General features: G+C 42.7%; 1 protein-coding gene across 8 annotated transcripts in view; it reads left to right on the forward strand.

Annotated features, from left to right (window-relative positions):
* Positions 1–25,584, forward strand: part of RNF144B (ring finger protein 144B) — a 97,296-nt gene extending 71,712 nt beyond the window's left edge. For 7 of the 8 annotated variants that reach the window (XM_087764651.1, XM_087764626.1, XM_087764629.1 and 4 more), the window contains 5 exons: positions 6,685–6,745; positions 12,866–13,070; positions 14,229–14,373; positions 16,081–16,170; positions 16,366–18,448. In XM_087764651.1, the coding sequence (XP_087620777.1) occupies positions 6,685–6,745; positions 12,866–13,070; positions 14,229–14,373; positions 16,081–16,170; positions 16,366–16,506 (642 nt within the window). In that variant the 3' untranslated portion in view covers positions 16,507–18,448. Of the gene's footprint in view, positions 1–6,684; positions 6,746–12,865; positions 13,071–14,228; positions 14,374–16,080; positions 16,171–16,365; positions 18,449–24,705 lie in introns of those variants that run through there. The other variant, XM_087764617.1, reaches the window with a different exon arrangement.
* Positions 25,585–25,812: the final 228 nt, after the last annotated feature.

Consider the following 25,812-nt stretch of genomic DNA (forward strand, 5'->3'; position numbering starts at 1 on the left):
CTGTTAAGCTAGCGTTATGATGCTATAGGAATTAGAGAGATATATTTCCCCTTAGTAAAGCAGGAGGATGCTCCAGGGCATGTATTAATGGACCATTAGCTTAATCCTTGGGTGGTTTTGGGGCTGAAGGCAGAATGACTAAACAGCTCAAATGTGCATTAGCGTCCTGTGGATGAATGAATGTTCTGATGCTCCCTTTTGGCGATGTGCTTGAAACACAAACCTTCTGCTTGAAAAGCAAACAGGCCCCCAACTTGGTTAAAATGAACTGCTTATGTATTTTGCCAAATACCTATTTCTTTAAGAAAGAAACCCCCCCCAAAAACCCAGGAACAATAGAAAGAATAGATTGTCTCCGTTAATAATCTCAAAGATTAGTATGTAAACTACAGATTATGTATGAGCACTATGTATTCTTTTTTCTTCTCTATAAAGGCTGTTCCATGTGAAAATGTGGCCTTTAAAAGCTATTAAAAAACAGAACCTTATTCAGATGGTAGAGAATGTGCTTAAATATGGCTGTTGTTTGGCATGGAAGTACTATTTAGAATTGCAGTTTATTCATTACACACTCTGAAACTCCTGGTGTAAAAGTATGAGCCTTCTCACCTCTGGAGGAGGGTCTGGATGTTTGGTCTCTGGCTTCTGGCAGGAAAAGGTTCCTCACCAGGACAGTGCCATGAGGAATGACATGTTGCCTGTGTCAGGAGAAAAAAAAAAAATTGGTCTTTTTTTCTCCTCTGTGTTAGCATCCGGGGTTTGAAAAAGTGTATTTTTCATGTCATGTCCATTCCAGACTCTGCCGTGACTGGTGTTTACCAGGTACTGTTACAGTTTGGAGAAAAAACCAGCGGTTCAAACTGTCTTTGTCATGGACATGGTGTTAAATTGGTTCCTATGCTTTGGGCTAAATTATGTCTAATTATGTTAGCTAACGTGGTTGTTTTGTTTGCTTTTTAAATGCCATTTGCCCTAGCCTGCATAAGGGAGATAAGGTGAACTTAGGCATAATTTGAAGTGAAGGAAAGCCTTTCCATTGACTTCAGTGAATTTTGGATTGAGGTCTGTTCAATAAGGAAACCGAACAATTAATAACAAAGCTTATAAGCAACTTATAGCACATTATAACTATGAAAGTTCCTCTACTTCCCTCTCTCAAGGTCAAGGTGTGTAACATTTCTACAGTGCTTTCCAGTGACCTATTTGTCTTCATTATGACTTAAGTCTGTTTTATCTTCTCGGTGAAGTTCTTTAGTGTTTATCTTGTTTGGTATTAAATTATGAGAGCCTTTTCACAGCTCTTGCCTTGATTCCGAGAGACATGCTTCTTGTGTTGCTTTTGGGGGATGGAGGGGGCCAAAACTGGTTAACATTTTAAACAGGGAATAGAATTGCTTCTTGTATGTCTCATGAAGAAATGAGCAAGTGTGAATAGTAGGAATGTGCCTCTCTAAAACAGTTGAATATTTCATCAGTGTTTGGGGAGTAAACTCCTTATTCATAGAGTATAGAGATGTTGGGAGTTAAGGCTTTACTTTTGGTGAGCTAGAACATTGTGTCTCACTGGACCTCAGAAGAAAATGTTGCAGGTTTTTATTCTTAAAAAACTTAAAATGAAAAGTCATTTGAACTAGAAAATTGTACTTTTCAGTACTTTGAAAATATGTTTTCCGAAACCTCTGTGTTTGGTTGTTTTTTGTTTTAACAAAATCTAGTTGAAACTGGTATGTTCCCCAGCAGTTTTTTTGTTTTGACAAATAGTGCATTCAGACAGAAGGAATTCTACTGGAATGCTTGAAATCAAGTGCAATCCTAGGTCATATCTTGACCTGTTACATCAAGATAGCAGCTGCTTGTAGTATAGCTGGTTTTAACTAGACATAAATGTGTGTTGGTGGTGGGAAGGCAATGGTTTTGGCTACAGACTCTTTTTCAAATAGCTGGTTACACAAAAAAAAAGGAAAGTTTAAAAGCAATCTCGTTAAACAAGATGTTTGTCCTTTCAAGCTCTAATAGTACAATAAACAAAGATAATTTGGAAGCAGAAGGTAGAAGGAACATCTTATGTTAATGCAGTTCTCTTTAACCATGCAGACTTCTTCTGTCTAGAATATTCCTGTGTCTCTTGAGAATTGGCTCCATTGATTTAATTGGACCAGTTAATATCCCTAATCTAAATAAAGGGTAGTTTATGGTGGTTTGAAATGGTTTTACTTGGTGCAAATCCAATCACCAGTGTAAGCTATGAATCAGGGTAAGTCTCAACTGCATACAGGGATTTCTAATGCAGTACTCACTTGGATAATGTCTAGGGGATTGTGCTTTGCTATTTCTGATTCCTGTGTTGTTTTGAAGCTTGTAACATTGATGCCAATGATCCATTTATACATAATCTGATTGGTTTAAAACCATGCATCAGGCAGTAAAGGAGACACTGATTTGGTCTCTCCTTTTGCCTCATAAGTCCGACGAGGAGAATTACCCTTTTGCATGCAGTGCACATTCTGCTTATTGTCCCTCTGTCTGTGTAAATCTGTGGTCTACACCAGTGCTAACCTGACCGAGGGCTGTCAGCGCTTTGTAAAGTGGTGCTGAAATAGGACAGCGACCCAGATCTTAGAATTCTTAATTGTGTTATATTCCGTACACAGCTGAACAAAAATCCCATTGGGAGTCACTTTAAAATACCAGATTTATTTTTAATTTGAAAATTGGTTTACATTTTGCTAGGGGTGATTGAAATGGCAAAATGAGGAGGAAGGTGAGAAAATGTTGGAGGTCAACCTGTCTTTTTCAGGGTCAAGATTAAAATTTTTGTTCTTCTTATTTACTTGTTTTTAAATAAATCCAAGGGGAGCAAATGCGAGAGTCTTAATTTGTTTTTTATTTGTCACTAAATAAGAGAAGAGCTCTTTAATGGAGCAAATGAATAATTTAATATTTCATGATGACTCTAGCAAGCATGGAAGCTGATGAAGAAAGGTGCGGGTGTGATTTCTAACAATAAAGAGATTGAACCCCCATACCCCTTTCAAAAGCAAACCGCAGCCCCAGTTAAGACTATTTTGCACTCCTTGCAAAACTAGACAGTGCCTCGGTGAGTGGGACTTTGGCAGAGGTGGGCAATGCAACCCTTTGCAAGTAGCAGTTGCTGCTGCCAGTGCAGGATCTGCCCTTGCTGCGTATCTGCTACAGCGAGAAAGGGAGAAGCACTTGTCCTGGTGAACTTTTCTCCCTCGGCATTGTCGAGGTTTGATTCATATGGGTGTGAAAGGAAGTAAGACCTATTCAGTTTTCTTGATTGCCTCCTTGCATCTCCCTTGAAAGCCTGAAAATAGGTGGAGTAGTGATTTTCCCTTTCCACTCTGGTAGCCAGTGTTTAAAAACAGGGGAGTTGTTTTTCCTTGGCTCCTGATTACTGCGCTGCCCGGGTTGCAAGGAACAGTCTGCCCCTGTGTAAACTGAACCCAATTATTTCATACCCTTTCATTTTCCTTCCTTTGCTCTTTTGTCTCACGTACTAATAGCACCCCTGCATGTTGGGCAGTCTTTTTGGACACTTGGCAAAGGTCCAGCTGGAGCCTTTTGTGGTAGTGAGCCTTCAAAATTTTGTTTTTTTTCCAGGGATATTTTTACTTCAGGTGAAAGCTGCTGTTCTTAGTGAGAGCTCTTACGTGTTCTTGTGCTCTATAACAAGAGTATTTTAACTGCAGGTGTTGCTTACACGGTATAGAAAACCAGAAAACTTACTTCAACTCCCAACAATCTGATAAGTCTCAAATCCACATCTTTTCAGGAGAGGAGAGTCCTTGCCTCTTATTTTTTTCATAGGTTTTTGTTGTAACCTTAACCCAGTATTAAAAAAAAAAAGCCCCAAACTTGTTCTGTAGCATTTCTTGCAGCATTGAATAATTTCATAGCCTAGAATAAGAAACATCTGCTTTCTGATGTGCTCGTGGTCTTTCTCTTTTGGTCCTTCACCATCTGCCGGGTTGCTGGTTTGCTTCCTCCCCAGATCTTCATCCTCTGTCCAGCCCAGGAGTGCGTGCGGTTGTGCAGGAGAGGAGGTGTTTGGGATGGGCTCCCGGGTGGGGCTGGAGAAGTTGTGTGAAGATGAACGTTTAGACTCTGATGCCAAGTAGGAGGAGATAAACACCTAATCCCCTTACCGTGCTTATGGCTGTTCTTCTCAATTAAGCGTAAATGAGATTAAAAGTTCACTGAGGAAAGGATTTGCTATTTTTATGGGGGACCTGATACTCACATTTCATTATTTTTTCACTTGAGTTTGCACGTACAGCTTTGATGTGGCACTGAATTCAGGCCGCAGCAGATTGTGCATTCCGTTCCTCATGCCTAAAGATACTAAATCTGTGAGGGGCTTCAGCTCAGCACCTCTCAGCTGACCTCCATGTGGGTGCTATCAGGAGCTGGTCTTTCAAAGCCTGGGGGAGTCAGTGGCAGAGGTGACGGGCTGCCTGTGCTGGTGCCCGGAGCTGCGTGCAGGGAGCGGGGAGCTGAGCTCTGAAGAGGCCATGTAGGAAGAAGAGTGAGGCTGGGTGAAACGGGTGGGGAAGGCTGGCATGGTAAGATAGGCTTTCAATAGGAGAAAGGGAAGCTTTCAGCACTGACTCTGCTTCCTATTGAAATCTGCAATGAAACTCCTAACTCTGCTCCCGCTGTAATCAAAAAGGCTGATTTTTAATACATGGGAAATTGTGGGCTCAATAGAGCTGCTCTTGAAAAACTGTTTGTTAAAAGCAAGACCAAGCACAGAAAGACCCCAGACAACTAAACAATTCACTCAAGTGGCTCTTACAGCATTGAGACTTGCTGTTTTAATTTAGTCGTAACGAAGGGAAAATTTCAAGTTGCTGCCAATGCTCACCCAGCTAGAGAAAAGCAGATGACTCTTTTTGTTTTCCAAACTCTATTTAGATTTGAAGCTGCCCTGGGGAGGAGTGGGCAATACTGAAATGATGTGTCTTGTGGGTTTTATATAGCTTTGTTGGTTGGCTTCATTCTTTCCTGAAGCTGCTGAACTTTACTCTTTTTTCCCCATTTGATAAAGTTATTATTTGTTTTCCAAGAGTGTTTCAACTGACTTCTGATCAACAGGTGAAGAGTTTCTCAGGAAGCTCTCTGTGTCTTGCAGTTGTATTAATGTAATATTGTTTAGCCAGGCAAATACTTTCATATTAAAAATGATTTACACCCTGAATTCAGAAACTGAATGAGAACAGTACTTTCACCCAGGGCTGGCTTACTAGACTAAGAATATGCTTTGTAAAGATTTGTTGGTGTTTCCCATTTTGATATTAAATCCTTTGATTTCTTCAACTATAAATCTTTTAAGCATCTTTGAACACTTAAATCTTGGCATCAGTTGGATTATTTTTTGTACAACATTGGTTTAGGTCAAATAAATGATCTAAACATCTGCTTTGAAATGCAATTTTAATTCCAATTGATTTAAGATATTGATAAAGCAATTTCATATTTTGTAATGTACAAATGGATATATTATTTTCTGGTTTTCCATCTATGAAAGCAAATGTATTCACAGCATGATATTGAATATATTTTTTTGCCTTTGTATTTCTTCTCACAAGTGCCATGTCACACAACCCAGAAGGATAGGAGGGGCCAGTGCCCACTTCACTGAGGGCAAAATGTTGCCTTTTACAGTAATCTGAAGGACTGTGGTGGGATACTGGATGTGAGGGTTGAGAGCCCTACACTTTGAAGCTGTCAGTTCTATACTGTCTCACAGTGCTTCAAATTACCAGGTCTTGTATTAGTATTAGTCTAGATTTATTTTCAGTAAAAGAGAAAGACGTTTTCAGTGCTGGTACAATATTACGAATGGATCAAATAAAGAGAATGATCTCAGATTCTGAGTCCAACAAACTGAAGTGTCTGTGAAGTTTCTTTTGAACCCCTCCTTACCCTGTATGCAGGTTTGCTTATTTAAAAATAAGGTACTTGGTTTTCTTACATAGACTGTTAATTGGAGATTAGAGCATTTAGCCTTTTAGGCTGCTAGTTTAATTATGGTAATATGTAAAATCTATCTGCAAAGCCTGTTTATCTATGCCAACTACATTTGTTAACTTCAGTCCAGCTCCCAGTGGGCTGGTGCATGTCTAAGGCAAATTCCAACTGCAATGGCATTAACTGTCTCAGCCCAAAACCCATGAAGTGAATAAAAAATGGAAACCAGACTAGCTTTTAAGTTCCTGAGAGCTAAGTGACCCCTGCCATTAAGAGCAGGAGACATGAATGAGGAACTGTTCATTTCAGTTGTATTCTTGTGCATGAACAACATGAGGCAGTCTCCAAGGCTGGCAAGCTGTCACCCTTCGTTACATTAAACCAACATGAAATAAAACTGAAAACCTGAAGTAAATACAGAATCCACAGAGAAGGCTTTCCTATACATGGTAAGAAAGACGTGGGCTGAACTACTGGGCTGTGTGGCTGAAATAGGACAGGTCAAGAACTACTTTACGTTTTGGAGAAGGAAGTCAAAGTACAGAGGAACGTGGTGGTGAAAGCAAGCAGGAGAAGAAGGTGGATTTGAGAGCCAGCTCAGGAGAGCAGGCATGTAGAACAAGGTGCTTATTAAGTTTTTTCAGGTCTGTGTTTCTAATGCTTTTTCTTTGTGTTTGTTTCTCATTTCAGATTGCCTGTTTGGTGCCTGTTGACCAGTTTCAGTTATACAAGAGGCTGAAGTTTGAACGAGGTGCGAACCTTTTGGTTTCTGTTACCTTCCTTTTTAAAGTGTCCGTGGAAGCAGCAGTATTACATACTGCAAAGACAAAGCCTGTTGGTTGAGTTAAGGAAGAGACAGAGAAGATGTCTTTGTTTTGGAATAGTTTAAGAGCAATCACTAGGTCTGACTGTGCTCCACAGACAAATTTGAAATTATTTCAGTGGAGCAGAATCAACAGAGTGGCATCTTACTGAAATGTCACGCTTTTACTCAAGCTTGTGGGCAGCACTCTCAGATTGCGTGCCTGAGGATCCATCATTCTTCCTGCAGCATGCTCATCCTGGGTCCTTGAGGTGGTGGTTGTACCAGTAGAACTAGACAAGGTACTAGAGGCTGGTGCAGGGCACACACAATCCTTTCATACATCCATAGGGATCTTCAGAACTTCTGGGGGGGGCAGACCCTGCAACGTGATGGGGATTTTTGCAAACATCCCTGCACGAGAGCTTTTCTTATGTAGAAGCCTCATGTGTGTTAATCTAGTATATTTTATTTTTTCCTGAGGGATAAGTGGACCCCTCATTCCTGAGTAAGGCCTATTAGTAAAGAAGTTTGAAACTGAAGGTTTTACTGGGGCCAAGCTTTCCTATGCCAGACATCAGCCTTCTGCTTCAGGAGATGGTTCCTTGCCAAGGCTGAAGAAGAAACTTGCTAGTCAGAAAGATGAGGTCCTACGCTGGTTTTAAAGACTGACACCAACTTGAAAGTCTCAGCTGGAAGTTGCAGCATTTTTCAAAGAACTCACTCCGTGGTAGCTTGCAGGGTAGTGCATCTGGGACTGATATGCCCTGACTCTGCCTGTTTTTAAACTTTCCTTGAAAGACTGTATTTGTGTTCTTGCTTTGTGTGCATGCTTAGATGCAGATGGATTGGGAATGTGTATGAAAATGCAGAGGTTCATAAAAGTTAGGCACAGTAATGCACTTGAAAAGACGGTCAGATAGAAGAATATATGTTTTTTTACAGAATCTCATCTGGCACGAGTCACGGTGAATGACCACAAAGTATAAAAACTGCAAAATGAGTATACCCAAGTATGCCCCAGAGTTCATGGGCAGATGCAGATTGTAGCTGTGATTTGCAGGCACTCACGCCAAAAAGGAAAAAACATCCCAAACCCTGCTTTCATTGTTTATTTCTCCTATTTTACCTTCTTCTCGTTTACCCTTAATTCCTTAGGAACTCCCTCCAGTTCATAAGCCAAGCAGTGGCTTGTCTACAGCCCTAGGCAGTGGAAATCAGAGCTTCTTAAATCACCGTATTAAAGGGTTAAGAAAGAGAGACATTCTTGCAATACATTAATCTGTTTTATGTAGAACCTTTTTTTAACTGAAGACTGTGAAACTAATGTTTTCCTGGTATCTCCTCCTCTATTACTAGCCAAAGCTGAACTCATGATCTTTTGTCCAACTCCCTGTTACATCTCGGGTTTTTTTTCACTGCTTCCCACGCGCAGAAGCCTGAAACTTGTCTATTTTTTAAATCCTCCTTCCCTTTTCTTTCTTGACAAATCTTCCTCCACCACCACTACCTCTCTTCATGATGTTTCTAAGATCTGTCCTTTCTCCTTTATGATAAGTAAAACTGGCATCCAAGTGGCTGGCTTAAACCCTAGCCTTTTTGCCTTGCCTGTTGGCCCCAGCAATAAATCCAGCTTACTGATGCCTGGGAACAATGTTTCCTGCTAACTCAAGCCCTGACCTAGACACCAGCACTAATCCCAACCCCGGCCAAGACCTTTTGTCTATCCTGGGTTTAGCACTGCCCCCAAGGCTGACCTTTTTGGACTCATCAGCTGGACCTGGCTTATTAGCTTCTGCTGGCCTGAAGCTCTGTTCTCAGACCTGACCCGAGCCTGGCAATGCCTGCCTGCCCCGACCAACGCCAACACTGGTCTGACGATCTTTTTCTGAAACTAGCAATAAACTTTCCTGATGGCACCTGCTGGGGCTGAATTCTGACCTGGAATCTGCCCAGGGTCTCCTGGCAGCTGAGATCTGATGTGTGCCGTGTGCCTGTGTCAGCCATAGTGCAGCCCAGCCCTTTTCAAAGCTGGCACTACGCAAAGCCCAGGCTGCTACTGCCTAACTCTTCCCTCTCCCATGGGCCCTCGCCAACCACAAACGCTGTGTGCCTCCCGATCCATTCTTACACCAGCCCTAAGCCAAACTCAGCCGTGGCTCCTTGACCTAGCAGCAAAGGCAGTTCATCAGTCTTTGTGTTGAACCATGAGCCTTTCCCTACAAGCACGTGAGCTCCAGTCAGGCTGCAGCCCGGTGCGCAGGGCTGATACCAGCCAGAAGCTGAGCCAGGTACGCCTCCTGAGTGCCACGGATTCGTTTGCTTTACTTAATGAGAGAGAACATTTTGAAGGACTGAAATACAGCATAATAGTAGCATTGCTCTTATCAGTCTTTCAGGGTTCATTTAGAAATGAAGAAAACCTTTATATGTGAAATATTTTGAGCTCCCTTTTCCTCTTATTTTTCAGGTTTTTTTCTTCAGACCAGGTGCTGGGGAAGAGCTAACTTGGGCTCGCTAGGGTTTTTTGTTGCTGGGGAGAAGGAGTCAGCGTGTTAAAGGGAATAAATAGAGAGCACTGAATTTTCCAGACCTTGCTGTACCATCTTCTTTTCCATGCTTGCAAATGCAATAAGCCAAATTCTGATTCTTAAAATAGGCAGGTACGAAGGTGTCCTTCGTGACTTTTGCTCTGATCAACAGAGCCCTTTATTCAAACCCTTCAGCTTCCTATATTTAGACCCTTCTTCTCTCAGCTTTATTCTGTTGAGATATGGGCTCTTGCTTCAGCACCCCCTTTGCTTTACTAGAAACGCTAGAAATAAATAACCAGCTTCTTGAGTAAATTGAAAGACTTGCTCTTGCTCTGTAGTCTTTGTTTACCAGTCTCCAAGTGATTGGTAAAGCCAAACGCTTCTCATCCTTCCAGACATTTTCCATCACGAAATGAATTTTGAGGAAAATTTTGAAGACCTGAAGGACTTATACATCCAAAAGTGATTTTCCCCATCCCCCATCTGTGCTAGGTATTTTAATAAAATAGTTTCCTCTCCATTTCCTTGTTTAAAAAAAAAATGGACAAATAATATTGGGTGAAAAATAGTGAGAAGTAATTGACATACAATTGTATATCTGTAGACACTTGCGTAGTTTAATAAGGAATGCGCTGAAAATATTCTATCCTCATGTGGTTGTTGTGTTCTTAGAATGCAAATGTTTTCAAGCTTAAAACCAGGCTTTCTTATATCTCTGTAACTCCTCTGCCTCCAGTCAGGACCTAGCCACAGAGCTTCTGTGCAGCATATCTAAATAGAAGAAAAAGGAATTCCTCTATGTCTGTTTCGGATAGGGTTGATGTGGCCATCAGAAGTAATGAAATAGAGGAATAGGATGTGGTTAGGTCATATGCATTATATTTCTATTTCTGTGACAATTGCCCAATAGGCTGAGTGGTAGATGATGAGAACCTCCGTTTTATGCCTGACCAAAAAGTAGTCCATTTTAAAAGGAGGTGTTCCTAATATTCTGCAAAAGGCATAGGCTCATCCTTTCAGTGAGTTCCTCTCCTGAGCCAGAAATTCTCTTTTCTTCAGGGTGCTGCATTTCCTCTGTCTGCCTCCCACATCTCACCTGCATGCTGGCACATCTTGTGAAAAATGCCGGCACTGGCACTGTTTGGGAAGGCTTTCCTCCTGAGAGTGGAGCGAGAGTGGCTGAACTGGCTGTGGGGAAGCAGGAGAAAGGCTCGGGAGAAAAATGGCCCTAATCAGAAGATGGAGCAGCTTGTCAGAGCAGTATGATGGCCTCTTTCCTTTTTTTGGCTGCTCCTTTTTGTTTTTTTCTGGTTTCACTTGTACTCCATGGTAAACCAGACAGTATGAGACAGCACGGATTGCAAAACACCATCTGTAGGTTCTTTGTAAAATGGAGGAAATGGGAGAGAAGGGAGTTTCATCTCATGCATTACACCTTGCTGGAACAAATTTATAAAAATCAATAATATTTACAACCCGAGTCCCCGACTCCCAGTGATGTCAAAACCAGATATCCTGTCTTTCATCCAAAAGCAGGATAGGAGAATTTAGGTTTCCAAAGTTGAGTATGTTAAGCAGGTATCTGCAGGAAACTGCACTTTATCTCATTTTAACTGCTGTTTATCAACAGAAAGTATACAGAACCTACTGTGAAGTGTGAAGACTTAAATGCAATAGCCCGTACTAGGCCATGGTCTTACCCAGTTCAGAGTTTCTTTTAAGAGACACCACGGGAAGCTACAGAAATAATGATTTCTCAGTCAGGACACTAGTTTTTAAAAGTATATAAAAATGTAAAATGGCTTGTACTGCCCACCCATGTCTTTCTCTTCGCCCCACAAATGAAGCTGCAAACTATTTTGTTCTGGCTTTCATTCAGTAGAAAGCAAAATGTTTGTTTGTTTTGGGGAGCAAAGGAAGCATGTGTAAGAGAATAAGAGGAAGGAAGGCAACTAGATTCATGAAGTGGCTGGAGGTAGGTGGTACAGGTGTTTTGCTGGCACTGCCTAAATTATAGACGACAGCCTTTGCCATGGATGTAGAAATCCTCCACTCTGACACAGACTTAAAAATTACCTGTAGTCAGAGCATTGTGTACCTGCGTGTCCTGCAGCCAGCAAGGGAGGATGGTCATCCTTAGGTGGTTCCTCACTGTTAAATGTCCTGGACAAACGGGAGGGAGGGATGGCTTTAAAGAAACTGGAACTTTTCAAGGTGAACAGAGAGGTTTGGCATACTGGAAAAGAACTGAGTTTCTAGTGCACATTAGGTTATGAAGTTTGTGGTGTGTCCTTCTCCCCAGGTGTGTGTGCATGTGTATCTAAATGCTTGAGAGCTTGGGGGAGAGTTTTACTTCTTTGAACACACTTCTAGTTGTACAGTTTCTAGTTTCTGGATATCTGGACACTGAACTGATACCGCTGTTTTTCATGCTGACTGGAGCATCTGCTAGATATCCATCCACCAGCCCCCTTCGCTGCGGGCTACCAGCAACCTCCTGCAGAGGAGCAGTGCGGGCAGCGGGGTGTGCGTGGGAGGAAGTGCCTTCAACTATTTCAGCAAAATTTTCCAGAGAACATATATCTGGGGTCCTTGTGCAGCCTTTTGTTTCAAGTGGGACAGTATTTTATCTGCTGGAGGTACGGAAGAATTTTGGAATGGCTTTTGACACCTCATGGTCAGGGATTTCTGCCTGGTCCTGAGACATCCCCTCCATCTATTTATTTTCAGTGGTGGTACCAGAGAGCTCCCAGGGAAGGAGGAGATGCAGGTAGCTCCTGCAGGCACGACAACCCTTTTCCAGGGAGGCTCTGCAGGGTGAGAGTGTTTGGCTGCACCCCATGGACTTGAGCAGTATAAAGTGCGCACACATTGGGCACCCCTAACAGTGAACGTGTTTCAGCTGGGTTTCTGTTGCAAGCCCAAGTTCATTGAATAAAGGTTGGGGAGTGAGAGGAAGAATCAACTTTTATCATTCACTGCCTTGTGGTGATGTCTGTAACTCAGTGTCTCCAGCCTAAATCTTGCCTTGACTATTGTGGTAATCTGATACCTTACAAATAGTGATCATGTAATAAAGTGAATATTAATTGGAGTTTGTAGATAGAGGGGAGAAAATAAGACACCGAAAGTGACTTGACGTTAATTTAATGACAGTCCTTCTGCTATTTACATGACACATACTGCGTGGTTTGGACACATGAAAGACATAGAATGGCCTAATATCACAAAAGACACATGCTTCTCCGGAAGCAGCAGTAACGTTTGTCTTGTACCTCCCTATAAAGGCAAAGAATATGTCCCATGTCGTGTATCGCCAGTCTTGCGATGCTGCTAGCACAGCTGCCTTAGCAGAGCATAACTGCAGACCTGCCAAAAGAAGAGGAGCAAGCTTGAATGCCCATGGGCATGGGCACAGAGGTCTTCACCTTCCCCACCCGCATGCAGAACTGGATCTTACGTACCTAGACACGTGCTGCTGGAATGAGAAGGGGACTGTATAAACGGTTTTATTTCTCTCTCTGTTACATTTCAGAAGTCCACTTGGACCCTCAGAGGACGTGGTGCCCTGCAGCCGACTGCCAAACGGTGTGCCATATTGCACTGAGCGAGTCAGGAGCGCCGGTGCCGGTGGAGTGCCCGGCTTGCCACCTGACGTTCTGCTCCTCTTGCAAGGAGGCATGGCACCCGCAGCGCCTGTGCCAGGAAAACCAAACTACTCCAATACCAACTGAGCAGGGGTAAGAGGGGAACCCACAGAGGCCATGTGGTCTTTTGATTCTTTTTGGCACGGAGTGCTACCTCTGTGCCTCACATCAGTTTCATGGAATGGCTTCCTTCTAGCTCCTTAGGTGCATCTCTGAGACTGTCCATCTCTCCTGGTGTTTCCTAAATATAGTTCCAGTCTAATTATTATTTTAAGTGATGCATTTTATTTTTTAATACTTCATATTATTTGTGTACTCATCAAGTTTGGGTTGCCACTGACACTTCTGAAAGGTGAAGCCCTCCAGGGCTTTCAGTCTGCCTGAAGGCTTTGTTTGCGTGCTAGAATTATGACTTTTGCCTATACAAAAAAATCCAGTCACTAATATTCCAGGATCCAAACTTTGCTTATACTGTGATTAAGAAATCACCCCTGCTTAATATTTATAAAATCTCTGCATACACAAATCTTAACTCTTACACAGAGTGGGGGTAAAATGCCTCATTTGATGTGAGAAATCTGATATATGCTTATTTTGCATAGGTGTAAATGACCGACAGATAAGGTTACATAAGGCATTAATCTGCAAAAAGAAAACACTTTTGTGTTTAAATTATATAATGTCTGTGGCTGTCCGTCTTTGTTTTCAGTCGTGTATTCAAAGTTTTCTATCATTTTTTTGCAAGAAATGAAAGGCTTACTTAAAAACTAAGCATTCTGGTTGCTACAGACTTCATCAAATAGGAGTTGCCAAAGAGCTCTTGCCATAATTTTTCTTCTCCAGGTTTGATCTTTGGCTTTAGTGGAGTTTAAGGCTATTTTGCTCGGGCAGGGACAGCGCTATAAGATGCATAATCCAGTTACCACGTTAAATGAATTGTGCAGGCTGTCTTACAAAGTGCTCATTTTTAGTGCTATAGGTGATACGTTTGTAAGCAGAGTGAGTGTTGGTTTTATGTAGCATAAAAGACTAAGAGAATGGAGTTTCACTTTTACGTGATAAAAATAATCTTACATCTAGTAGTGAGTATACTTCAGTGTATTGTACTGCATATAGGCTTCACATGTTGAGTGCATTAAGACAACAACATTAGATGCTCTGGAAAATAAGGACAGTACACATTAGGCAGTGGAGCTGAATATCAACAGTATTACATTCACATTTCACTTTAGTATTTCCCTTCTCTTCTAGATCACTTATTGGAACGGAGACAGAGGCACCAATTAAGCAGTGCCCAGTTTGTCGGATCTATATTGAGCGAAACGAGGGCTGTGCTCAGATGATGTGCAAGAACTGCAAGCACACGTTTTGCTGGTACTGTCTACAGAACTTGGATGTAAGTGCTGCAGAAAAAAACAGCTAGATAGGGGGTAATGGGCTTGGGGTTAGTCTGAGGCCCTGTACAAGCTCTCCACCAACCCGTTGATGTCCTAGTGTATGGCTTGGCTCAATTCAGCTTCTAACTTCATTTCTGTCTTCTCAGTCACCCAGTGCTTTTATTTATTCTTTTTCTATAAAGGTTTATAGCAATGTCTGTGGGTCCCATGCTAGTTCTTTGAGGGAAATGGGACAGACTGGTTGCTTTCCAGAGGTCTATTCCAGCACTACCTTTCTCCGATTCCCTCTTCCAGTGCAGTAAAAATAGTTTGGTTGAGAGCCAAGAAGTAAAGTGTCTTCCACCTGCTCCAACTGCAAGGGTCAGCCTGTCCAAAAAATGGTATGGTACTGGGTGAAGGGGGTTGTTTCACGGGCAGGTGCGTTAAGAGCTCGTATAGACCAGGTCTCCTTTACTAGTCCATGTCTAGTGCTGTGTTTGCTGAAGAGAATGATTGGTTAGTAGGCTTGAGGATAAAAATGTTGGATTATGAACATGGATTATGAAGTGCAAGTTGCTAGTTGTTTCTCAGGTGATACCAACGCGTCTCAACTTGTATGGACTTCAAGCTTCCTAGCAGGATTAAGAGTACAGGAAGTAATGTGCTCGTGTATATGACAGCGTCCCTTTTTGGCACAGTCAGCAGTAACAACTGTGGGAGTGTGAAAAGGACTTTACCAGCACTTGAAATAAAATGTTAGATGCTGCATGGTTTTTCTTCTCTTCTTTTTGTACACCACAGCCAGCAAACAACGAGACTTCCTCATGCTTCATCCTTCCTTTTCTCAGCATGCTAAACAGGTTTCGCTTAGCGTTATGTCCCATTTCTGTGTGTGTGAACGTGCGTTTTCAACATGAGTCTTACGGCTTGCCTCAGAGTACATACAGTACACAACGATTGCTTAACACCATGCTGAACTGGAAGTCTGTCAGATTCTCATGGACTCTGCAGACGTGCCCTTACCAAGTTTTCGTCAGTTCAAAGGAGAAAGAAAAATGACACTGTAATTGTGTGATTCAAATGTAGGTTTTCGAAATGTGCAGGGTTACGGGAGCTCCAGGTGTAGGTGAAGGTAATACCTGCAGAGCCGAAGAGCAGGGCTGAAAAATGAAAGAGGAAGCAGCGTCAGGTTACAGCGCAGCCGGCTAGAGGAGGGTAATGCAGGGCATTAGTCACCTTCTGAACTAAAAATGGATAGTTTAATAAATATTACTGGGAAAAGAGAAAGGAGACAGGGATTTCCTACTTTCTAAATTTTCCTGTTATGTCTAGGAAGAAAATGACTCTAAAGTGCAGGGGCGGCAGGAGAAGAGGAAGTAGAAGTACCTCAGGATTGCTAGCTTTCAGAAATATCTCTTGTTTACAGGCCCCTTTATCATCACCAAATTATAGACTAGGTACTTGTGCAATAGGTGCAATGCATATGCTTATGCTTTTTAAAAGTGGGGGAGGAAAGACGCTATACAATAGCTCAGGTTCCAAACACACTACACTTTTTGAAACTGCAAGAAGTTTCTCTAGATAGTTATTTGGAAGACAGGTGAACTTGTCTGCCAGCAGCTGGTAATTTTAAAGCAGTGTCAGGAAAGTTGTATTTCCAGTCCCGTCCTGAACCTCTCCCTGCAGTACTGTAACCTGCTCTTACAGCTTCTCCTTTTGTTTTTCAGAACGATATCTTCTTAAGACATTACGACAGAGGCCCTTGCAGAAACAAGCTGGGCCACTCGCGGGCTTCAGTGATGTGGAACAGAACACAGGTGTGTTCCTAGTCAGCTGAGCAGAACTCTCACGCATGCATCAAGCAAAGAGATTTTACCCTTTAGTGAAGGACCGAGATGATTATTTTCATGTTTTCATCTATTTTTGGTGACCTCTGCTGTGCTTATGCATGCACACGTGTATTTTATTTTCCACTTATCTAAATGCATATTTTTCCCCACCATGTCTTTCAGGTTGTGGGGATCCTGGTTGGACTAGGTATCATAGCATTGGTGACCTCTCCCTTGCTGCTCGTGGCATCTCCATGCATTATCTGCTGCATTTGCAAATCTTGCCGAAGCAAAAAGAAAAAACACAGCCCGCCAACAACGTAAAACTCTGTGTCTGAGCCTCCATCTGTACAGCATATGTATGTGAGAAAGCACAATGGTTGTATTTTGGTGCCATACTTACCAAATAATACTCCCTTTTTTGCCAATTCTTGGGATAAGTGCCTATTCTTTACAGGCTACTCTATCACTAACAAGTCCCAGTGTGGGAAAAGTTTAGATAATTGTGCAGTACATATGGTATAGGTTTTTGCTTTCTAAAAGGAAAACAGGACACCATTCAGTAGTTCATACCCTTAAATATGAGCCACCTTTTGAGACTGCTAGAACTTTACTATCTTCCGTCAGCTGCACATGACTTGATCCTGCACTGTTACTCTGCCTTTGCAGACCCAGTTGTTACTGTCATGCTTTCTGCTGGTTCTCGGTGACGCTCAGATTTCTCAGAAAGTTTTGGGTCTTCTATAAAAGGGGGAGAGGGAAAAGCCTGATGAAGTTCTTCTGCCTGCTAGCTTGTGTCCTGTTAAAGGTAACAAACTGTTAAGAAAATATATTTGACAGTTTCCTGTCAACTGGCTGCCATGGCATTTCTTTCAGCATTGAAATCAATTTGATTTATACTATTGATCTCAATTATAAAAGTAAGACCAACAAAATTATTTCTAACCAAGATCGGGCTCTCTTTTGAGAGACTGGACTACCCTGAGAAATACGTCATGTTTGATCTGAAAAAATAACAGCTCTACCTTGAAATAGTAGTAGTGAGCATATTTCCCTGCCATTGGGCATGCCTTTTGTCAGTAACATGGGTGCAGCCAACTCACCATGAAGCTAATATTTTAATAAAGGCCATGATACAGTTCCTATTTTGTGTGCAGTATTTGGGATCTTGGTTGTATATAGAGTGGCCGCGTGGATGTACCAATTTATTTTATAGGCAGTCAGTATATTTTTTCAACAGTTTACATGGGGTGGCAGCAAGAACCCTATTAAAAAGTTACTCAGACCAGGCTGAGCCAAACCCTCCTTTAAAATCTTACAGACCTGCTGAAGTGACTACTTGAGAAATGCTGTGTAAATGTAAGCTCCATCCATTGGTGGGTATTTCTTCTGTCCTGCTCAAGGTTAACAAACTCTGTTACTGATAATTTTTAGTTACTCTAAATCTGAAAGGCTGTCATTTAATGAACCCTTCATTTTCATTTGGTGCCTCACCACCAAACTGATTCAGACCCTGGTATCAGTTACACCTGTATTAGTTCACTGAAACCTCACTGAAGAGCTGGAGTTACTCCAGGCTCACTCAGGAGTAGCTGAGATCAGACTCTGCTCCCTGGAGTTTGTTTCCTTAAGGCTGGTGCTCCTCACAACCCTGGCCGGTGGTGGCTTTTGTTCTGGACTCCCGTCTGTGCATTTTATATCTGTGGGAATCGATACGAGTTTGCACTATATAATCCGTTGTAATTCCAAACCCCTTTCGGTAAGGGCTGCAAGGTTTAAATGAGATGCTCAGCCTGAGCGCTGTGTCAGGCTCACCCTCCGCCGGTCTGCCCTCCTCCGTGCACGCAGTGCGAGGCACCCGAAGAGTGCTGCGAAGAGCGTCTTTGCTGTTGCGTTTGGCCGAGCCTCAGGAACTTGGCCTTCTTGGCAGCCGTAATTGTGACCTTTTTGTTTAACTTTGCTCTCTGGAAACTGTAACAGAAGCGGTAGATGTTCTTACTTTAAGAAGGTGTAGTCTGTTGAGCAGACTAGCAGGGACAAAAGCCTTAAATGATATTGTCTGTGTTACTTTTTAATTGATTTCTTTTATAAATACTGTCTGACTTTGCTACCAGCTGTGACTGGAGGGCAGGCAGTGCTCGCCAATGTGAAAAGCTGTATTTATTCTCCATCCACAGCTTTGAAGGGAAGCAGAAAGGTAGTCAGTACATTGTAAATAGAGTGCAATGCAGGGAACTGCCATTTATAATAAATAGAGAATGTTTTCTATATGTGTTTTCTTTAAGAGCGGTAATGGTAGTGCTTGGGGGTACTTGTGACAGATTAAAGTGTCCAGCTCTTGGCTTTCCACTATTTTTCTACCTATGTTTTTATGGCACTACTGTCATTTCCATTTTATTTATGAACTTGCAGTTGAGAGTCTTATTTAACAAAGCCTCAAGGACAAAGACGTAGGAGCTGTACAGTCTTTTTAACCATAACCAGCGTTGCAATGTACCAATATCCTTTGCACATTAAAATTTGTAGGGTTTTCATGTTTTGTGGTCTTACCTATGTCCAGTGCACCCTCTGCCAGTCTGGTTTCTTTCCTTGTCCTCTCCCTCTTTCCCTTGGCCTGTTTTTGCTAAAATGCCTAATGGAATGAAGGTGTCTCATGTTTTTTTCATTAATACTGCTGTGTTAATGAAACTGCCAAGTTCTTTCCTCTGTTAAAGAAATGCAACTGAAGGCAGTTGTCTTGCCCAGAATACACTAATGGACGCAAGATCACCATTTGTATTGTAATACGAATTTGACTTTTTTCGGTTCTTTAGAAGTTGTGTAAAGTTAATGCAGATCTCTGCATAGAGTGGGAATTTGTTTAAATGGTTTGAAGGATAATACTTTATAAAAGCACGCGCATAGCTGTAAAGTCTGGGAAAACAACACTATTCAGTTTATTTTTAACTCCTCAGTTTGAGTGTGGGGTAACTTCTTTCACAGGCTAATACCTACAGAGCAGAAGGAAGGTGTGCCTTTTCCATGTGCACATTTTATTGCCAGTGCCAGTTTAGGTGCCTGGTGGGGGTACCAAAAGTGGTAGAAATTCAGTATGCAGGTTTTAGCACAACTTGACAGTCAGAATGCCAGTCCAGGCATCCAAGGAGCCTGTATGCAGATCGGTAGCAGTGGCTCAGGCTTTAGCTGGGGGTCTTTGCATAAATGCTGGATAAGGAGAGCCTGAGCTACAGGCATACCTTCCTTTGGCTGTGTAGATGCAACAAATTGACCGAGAAAGAAGCGCTAGAAATGCTTTAGAGCTTAAAATAGAAGTCTTACAAAGATGATTGTCTTTAAAAGGCTGTGTCCAGTGCATCATGTATCCTGGCTTCTCATTGCATGGGGATACTTGAGCACATGCATTAAGTAGACCCTGACCTGGCCAGCACATGAAGATGCACTTACTTTGCTGAGTAGAGCGGTACCTGTGCTGAAGTGCTGGGAGCAGTAGGGCCCTGTTGCCTTGTTTTCCAGAAGGCGGCTATTTTGCACCAACTGGTCATGCTCACAGAGCTTCCAGAGAGCCATTTTAGCAAGAACCTTTTTAAAGTGTTGGGTTTGGGGTTTGTTTTTTTTTTTTTTAACTTTGTAAAAAAATATTAAAGTCACTTTTTAAGAGATTTATTGAAAGCATGACAAATAATACTAACAGAAATTAGGGAGAAAGAAAGAAAAACAAGACTCCAACTACTTGTGACTCTTCTAAATCAATGTATCTGTAAATCCACCCTCTTGAACTCCATCCATCTGATGTGGTGCATGTTACTACCAGGCATCACTGCTCTTACCATCTCTCTTCTTTCCCCTGTGGCAGGTGGCTGGTGTGCGAGTAGCACCCGGGGGAGAGCTCAGGGCTGTGGCAGGACAGGGTACTGCGCAGGAGCTGGGATCTACAGCACACCACCCTCCCTGGCTCCATCACCAATTTGCCCTGGGGCCTTTAACCACTGAGAGAGACCTTGGGGTTTTTAGGCTGGTAACATTACATTGATAGTGTGCACAGACATCTCCCTTGGAGAACAAAAGTGGCAACTACTCTGTTCCCTCTGAACCAGGGGCATTCAGTCCTTCTGAAGACTGGGCTCTAGGTGTTTAAAGATTAGATCCTAAAATTAGAGACCAGTGCTAGAAATCTGGATTTTTACTGCAACTGTCCACACATCTCCATGACCACATATCACTTTGTAATTTCATGGCAGTCACTGGAGCTGTGTCAAAGACAGCTGAGGATCCCACTCAGCATCTCATGTCCTTGTGTTAAAATGAGGGTGATGATACCTGCTCCCAAAGCCACCTGTTAATAAATAGAAAATATTTGTCATGCTCTAGCATAAGTACTTCCCTGCGGTATTTATTCTAGAACTATGGGAGATGGTCAATGCTGCTGTTCAGTAATTGATGATTTATTAATGGTGCATGGGGTTACTTACCCCAAAGAAGGGCATGAGGGGTATCAGTAATTAATGTTTCTACAGTGCTTTAATGATGCTAAATGCTACATTCTGTTGTCTGTCCAGTAACATAGCATAAAGTCCAAAGATAAGTTTAAAATGTACATAATTTTTACTTGAATGAACTAAGAAAAACTGGATATTACCTTCATATTTGCTTGAAGATATATAAGTGGACAGAAATCAACTGCATTTCCACAATGGGACAACGAAATCAACTTTTGGCTGCTCTCTTCTCTGGTACCGCAATGGGTGGTTGTGCTGTAGTGCCTGCCGCTTTAAAAATGAAATTGGTTTTGCACTGTAATCTCCTTCTCCCAGTTACTCTCATCTTTCTCAAACAAATTCCTTTTATGATCCTATTTTTCATCTTCTATCTCAGGCCAAAGATTCTTAGAGCAAAATTAGTAGATTTCTTTGTGTGAGCATAAAAAGCTTCCAACAATTTTCTCCCAGGTTGTAATAAGAAATCTGATGCTGAGATAAATGACCAAAGGTAGAAATTCCAGACTTGGCTTGTTTAGAAAAAGTCATTCAGACTTAAGAAGTTGTCTTGGAAGACCTAAATAAGGACTGCTGTGTTAGAGCTCATAGGTAAAGGAGCCCTACAGCTTTTGAGCTTCACAGGAGAGATGCTTCTATTGTTGAGCAGACTTTTTTGGAAATGGGCTGGGAAAAAAAAAATGTACATCCTATACACATATTTTTATTATATAAATCAAAAAAGCTTCTCTTGTATGGCTTCGTATTTTGGGGATTCAAACCCCCTGGAGGCTTTCTAGGGTATACTTACACAGTAAGATAATTTAAAAAATACACTAAAACAGTTGAACAGAGCGTGCTAGTTATAAAACAGTTGTAAGACATCTCTCACACATGAGTGTGTAGGATCAGACCCTAATTTATGTGGCTGGCAATAAAGATGTGAAAATTTACCTCTCCTGGAACAGTGAGAGTTGATTCTTCTGTGGCCTGCTGGAAGGTGAACTTACTGCTAAGACTCTGGAAAACTTCAGTCTAATTTTTATTTGTCCTCTAGTTAGTAAAGTAGGGAAGTGAGAGCTGAATGGTTTTGCTGAACAGGAAGCCCAAAGGTCTGTTTTGTGTCACTGCACTCAAGTTACTCAGAACCAATGTGTTTTTATAATTTATAATTATAATTTATACAATTCATATATAATTTATAATTAGTAATTGTAAAATATTAATTTTGAAGTACAATTGCCTTTTATCATGATAGATTTATTTTCCTTGCATTCATACTGGAAGCCTTTCCTCTTCTGCTTCCTGTTGAGAAGGCCGTGTTGTTCCTGGCAAGGTAAATTCCTGTGATTTGGTGCAGTCCACAGTAAATGTTTACTGCTATTTTTTAGTTATATCAGAGGTTTTGTTATGATCCCTCAAGTTAGTTCTTTGAATCAAGCAAGTTTCTTTGTTAGGAAAGGTAGTTTCCTAGCAATGAATTTTATTGACCATCACAGTTTGGGCTATACAAGATGAAACTGGTTGACAAGGTCCACCAGCTTTTGAGAGAGCACGATCTCATTCTTTCCCCTTCTGCCCAAAAGGCTTTCTCTTTTCTTGGCTGAAAATTAAGGACTTCAGTCATTTGCTTGTGCCTTCTGGATGTCCAAACAGAAGCAGCAGCTTCTGGTGGCCACATGCCGGGAGATCCCAGACAGGTTAAAATGTGCCATGCTGCAGCACGTGTGCAGTGAGTTGCTTGAATTTCAGGAAGGTGCCTGAGCTTTACGGCTTGCTGGGGTCCATGCAGTGGATGCGGTGCACAAGGGACTCATCCAGGCGGCTTCATGAGTGCCGCCAGCTGTACAGCACGTGTAGCGCCGGGCTGGTGCTGCACCGCAGCCGTGGTGATGGGCCATCTCGCCGTGCGCGAGCGTATCCCAGAGTTTCATCAGGGGCCCTATCTCAAGCTGACCCTTTCCATAGCTACCTGCCCACCCCCAAAACTCCCCAAATGCCACAGCAAATCTCTGTTCCTTTCGTTTTCCAGTCTCTGCTACTGGCCTGTTTCAGTTTCAAAGAAACCTCAGTTCAGATGAGTTGTTTGGAGCTGGGCTGGTCTAAGCATTCGCTTTGCCTAATGAGCAAATCTTGTGAATGAAGAAAAGCAGAACTGTTACGTACCACGCTGATGGTGGCATCACCGGTGCCAAGGGACACCTTGTGAGAATTCTCTGAACTGCCCCAGCATAGCTTATTTCTGAAAAAAGTGTGTATTATAAATACAAGTGCGATTCGAATCGTCCGCGTCTGGCAGCGGGGTGCGTTTCTGAGCACTGATGTGGACCAGCAGCAGTCGTGGACCCCTGTCCTGCCTGGTCTGGGGCAGGTACTCGGCTCTGCATGTTGCAGATGGAGGCACTGGGTTTAGCCAGGCTATTTGCAGCGCTCCCAGCTCTTCTCAGTTTAAGGTCTCCCAGCTGGACTGATGCTGCTTTCGGACGCGTTTGTTTGAAATAAAGCCTTGGCTTGAGAGGAGCAGGGGAGAGGGCACTTCATTGCTGTGCGGGGTGGGTGGCACGGCAAGGAGCAGTTTGGTCTCAGCAAGGGGAATTGTGTTCCTCTCCACAGGGACAGCCCTTCTTCTTCAGGGGGCTTGTCTCCTGCACTGCAGCCCCCGGGTAAATTCCTCCTCAGCGTCTAGATGTTGTTTCCCTGGTACGTGTTTAGGCTAACATTTTGTTTATCTGGGTTTTTTTCTTTTCCTCCAAGTAATACACTTTCTTCACCACTTCTCTCCTGGTGAAGGGCAAAAGAGTTTGATCTTTGTAAGATTTGTTAAAATATTTTTGTGTTTATAAGAGGAAAGCTGACACGTATAAAGAAATAAGTGCTTTTGTAAATTTTTTGTTGTATGATTCAGCATTTAAACATTTTACAGATGCAATTTTTTGCACTCTCTCTGCATATATTCATAAAAAATATATTTATTTTCTGTCTTTAAGATTTACTTTGGGTTTTTTGTTCTTTTAATGTTATGAAATGCAGTATGTGCAACATTAAAAAATTAGTGTAAAGCCGTTGTCTCATTTTGTTGTAATTCTTAACTGCCTTTAAAAAGACAAACATAGAAAATTTATGGGAAGAATTCTAACACGTGTGGGGTGCTTAATGGGAATTTTGAGGATAAAAGAGGATAGAAAAGATGAGATCAGAATCTTGACTCTTATTGAAAGTCTGTCTAAAGAGAGTGGGGCAGGCTCTGGGTTAGCTCCTGTGCGCTGCTGCAGTGGCGTGCAGGTGCCACAGCAGTGGTGGTGTTTGCTCTCTGTAGGCAGGGTGGAGAGTTACCATCTGTCCCCTCGCAAAGCCTGGTGGAGACCATGACCTGGGGTGTACCACGAGCAACCTGGAGGAGCGGGAGCTACCCCAGGCTGTGGGTGGGGGATGCACTGGAGGCTGCGTGAAGAAGAGTCTGTTGCTTCAGAGCCCCTTTTCTCCTCCCTTGCTCCCTCAACCCTGTCTGTCCTTGCAGCAGAATTAGGCCTCCTGCGCTGCGTTTCTAAAGGACATGATAAAACACTACACCCTGCCATGTAATTTCAGATCTACGTGCTCCTTAGTTTTCTCACACACCCACATCCTGCAGTGCTTACGAGACACAGTCACAGCTGTGCTTTTGAGCATCACATATTAAGGTGATGTTTATTCTTAAATATTTCCAGCTTAGCTACAAGTACTCAGCATCCGAAGGTAGGGTTTTCCACCTGGGTGACACATCCTTGAAAACCCAGCGTGCCGCCTGTGGGGCTTTTCACCTCAATAGATTATCTGAAAGGTCTCGAGAGTTGTGCCTCTGAGGACACGTTTTGAGGGTTGAGGAGAACGGCTAGAAGGCTGTTTTCACCTTAGCGTTGCCTTTGCCACAACGTCATTGCCGTCACCTACAGCTCAAAATTTCGGTCACGCCTGTACGTTTCTTTTTCCCCGCCAGTTTGCTCAGAGTAAATTCAGCGCTGATGTTATTCCACTTAAACACAGTCACTTTATTTATTTACTTTTTTTGCAGCCAAGGCTCTGGTCTTGTTCGGTGAATGTGCAACAAAGCAGTGCTAACACATCTGTCCACACGGTAACATAGGTGACGTATTGCAGCAGACCGAGTGTTTCCAGCACGGCGCTTTTCCTTCAGAGGATCTTGCTGATTACTGAGGAAGCAGCTTTGCGATGGGAATGTGTCAATTCTGTCCAACTCGTGATGGACACCAGCTGCTGGCAGCCAACGTGCCTGGTGTCCTGCCAGCCTACCAGCTGCCGGTGGTGGGCAAACTGCCCGGCTCCCCACCTGGTAGACGAGTGAACTGCTGGCTCCTCACCTGGCAACTTGGAAAAAAAACTCCCAACCAATCTTATCCAAGAAAAATCTGACATTTCTGAATTTCTCTCCAATTTGTAAGATTCCAGATCAGGTGAGTCTGAGCAATTTTCAGCAGAGCAGAAAGTCCAGAGGCCCCGCGACTCCTGTACGGTCACGTCTTCTTCCATGTACACTTGTTCTTCAGCAGAAATGGGAATTAATTACCACATTCAGTTCACTTCCTTCATGTGTGTGGAGAACTGGCACTCGCCACTACTCCTGCCAACCCAAACATCTTCTGACCAGTTTTGGGGGGGAAAAAAAAAAAAAAGTCAATGGCTTCAAACTTGATCTGATCCCAGCTTCAATGTACAATTTTTCCCTCAGTTCGTGCACTTGCCATGAAGATTAGCTTTCTTCGATAGCCTTTTATTTCAGGGTTATTTGTAACCAAATCCCTGGATTTTAAAATCCTCATTTTTTTGGGGTTATGAAAGATGTTGTTTACCTTCTTAACCTGTGTGTGTATAACAGCCACCCGCCCACCCACGCCCACACCCCCTTCTGCATGGGGGCGAGTGCTGCCTTAAACACTACCCTCAGCCTGATCCATCCATCCAGTCTGACAACCACCACCCACACCACCCTCGTAAAACTCCTCCTTTGGTCTCCCAGCAAGTGGGTTGACATTTTTGCTCTGGGGTGACCCCGTGGGTGATGCTGCCCACCCTATAATCGTTCTGTCATGCTTCTCCGTGGGGCCCGTGACTCCTCCTGGGGATGTTTCCTCCTCTATAGGCATCGATGGCTTCGGAGAAG

Source organism: Nipponia nippon, unplaced genomic scaffold (assembly GCF_047370975.1).
Source record: "Nipponia nippon isolate SJK-2023a ecotype South Korea unplaced genomic scaffold, ASM4737097v1 scaffold_1, whole genome shotgun sequence".
In the NCBI taxonomy this organism is placed as follows: domain Eukaryota; kingdom Metazoa; phylum Chordata; class Aves; order Pelecaniformes; family Threskiornithidae; genus Nipponia; species Nipponia nippon.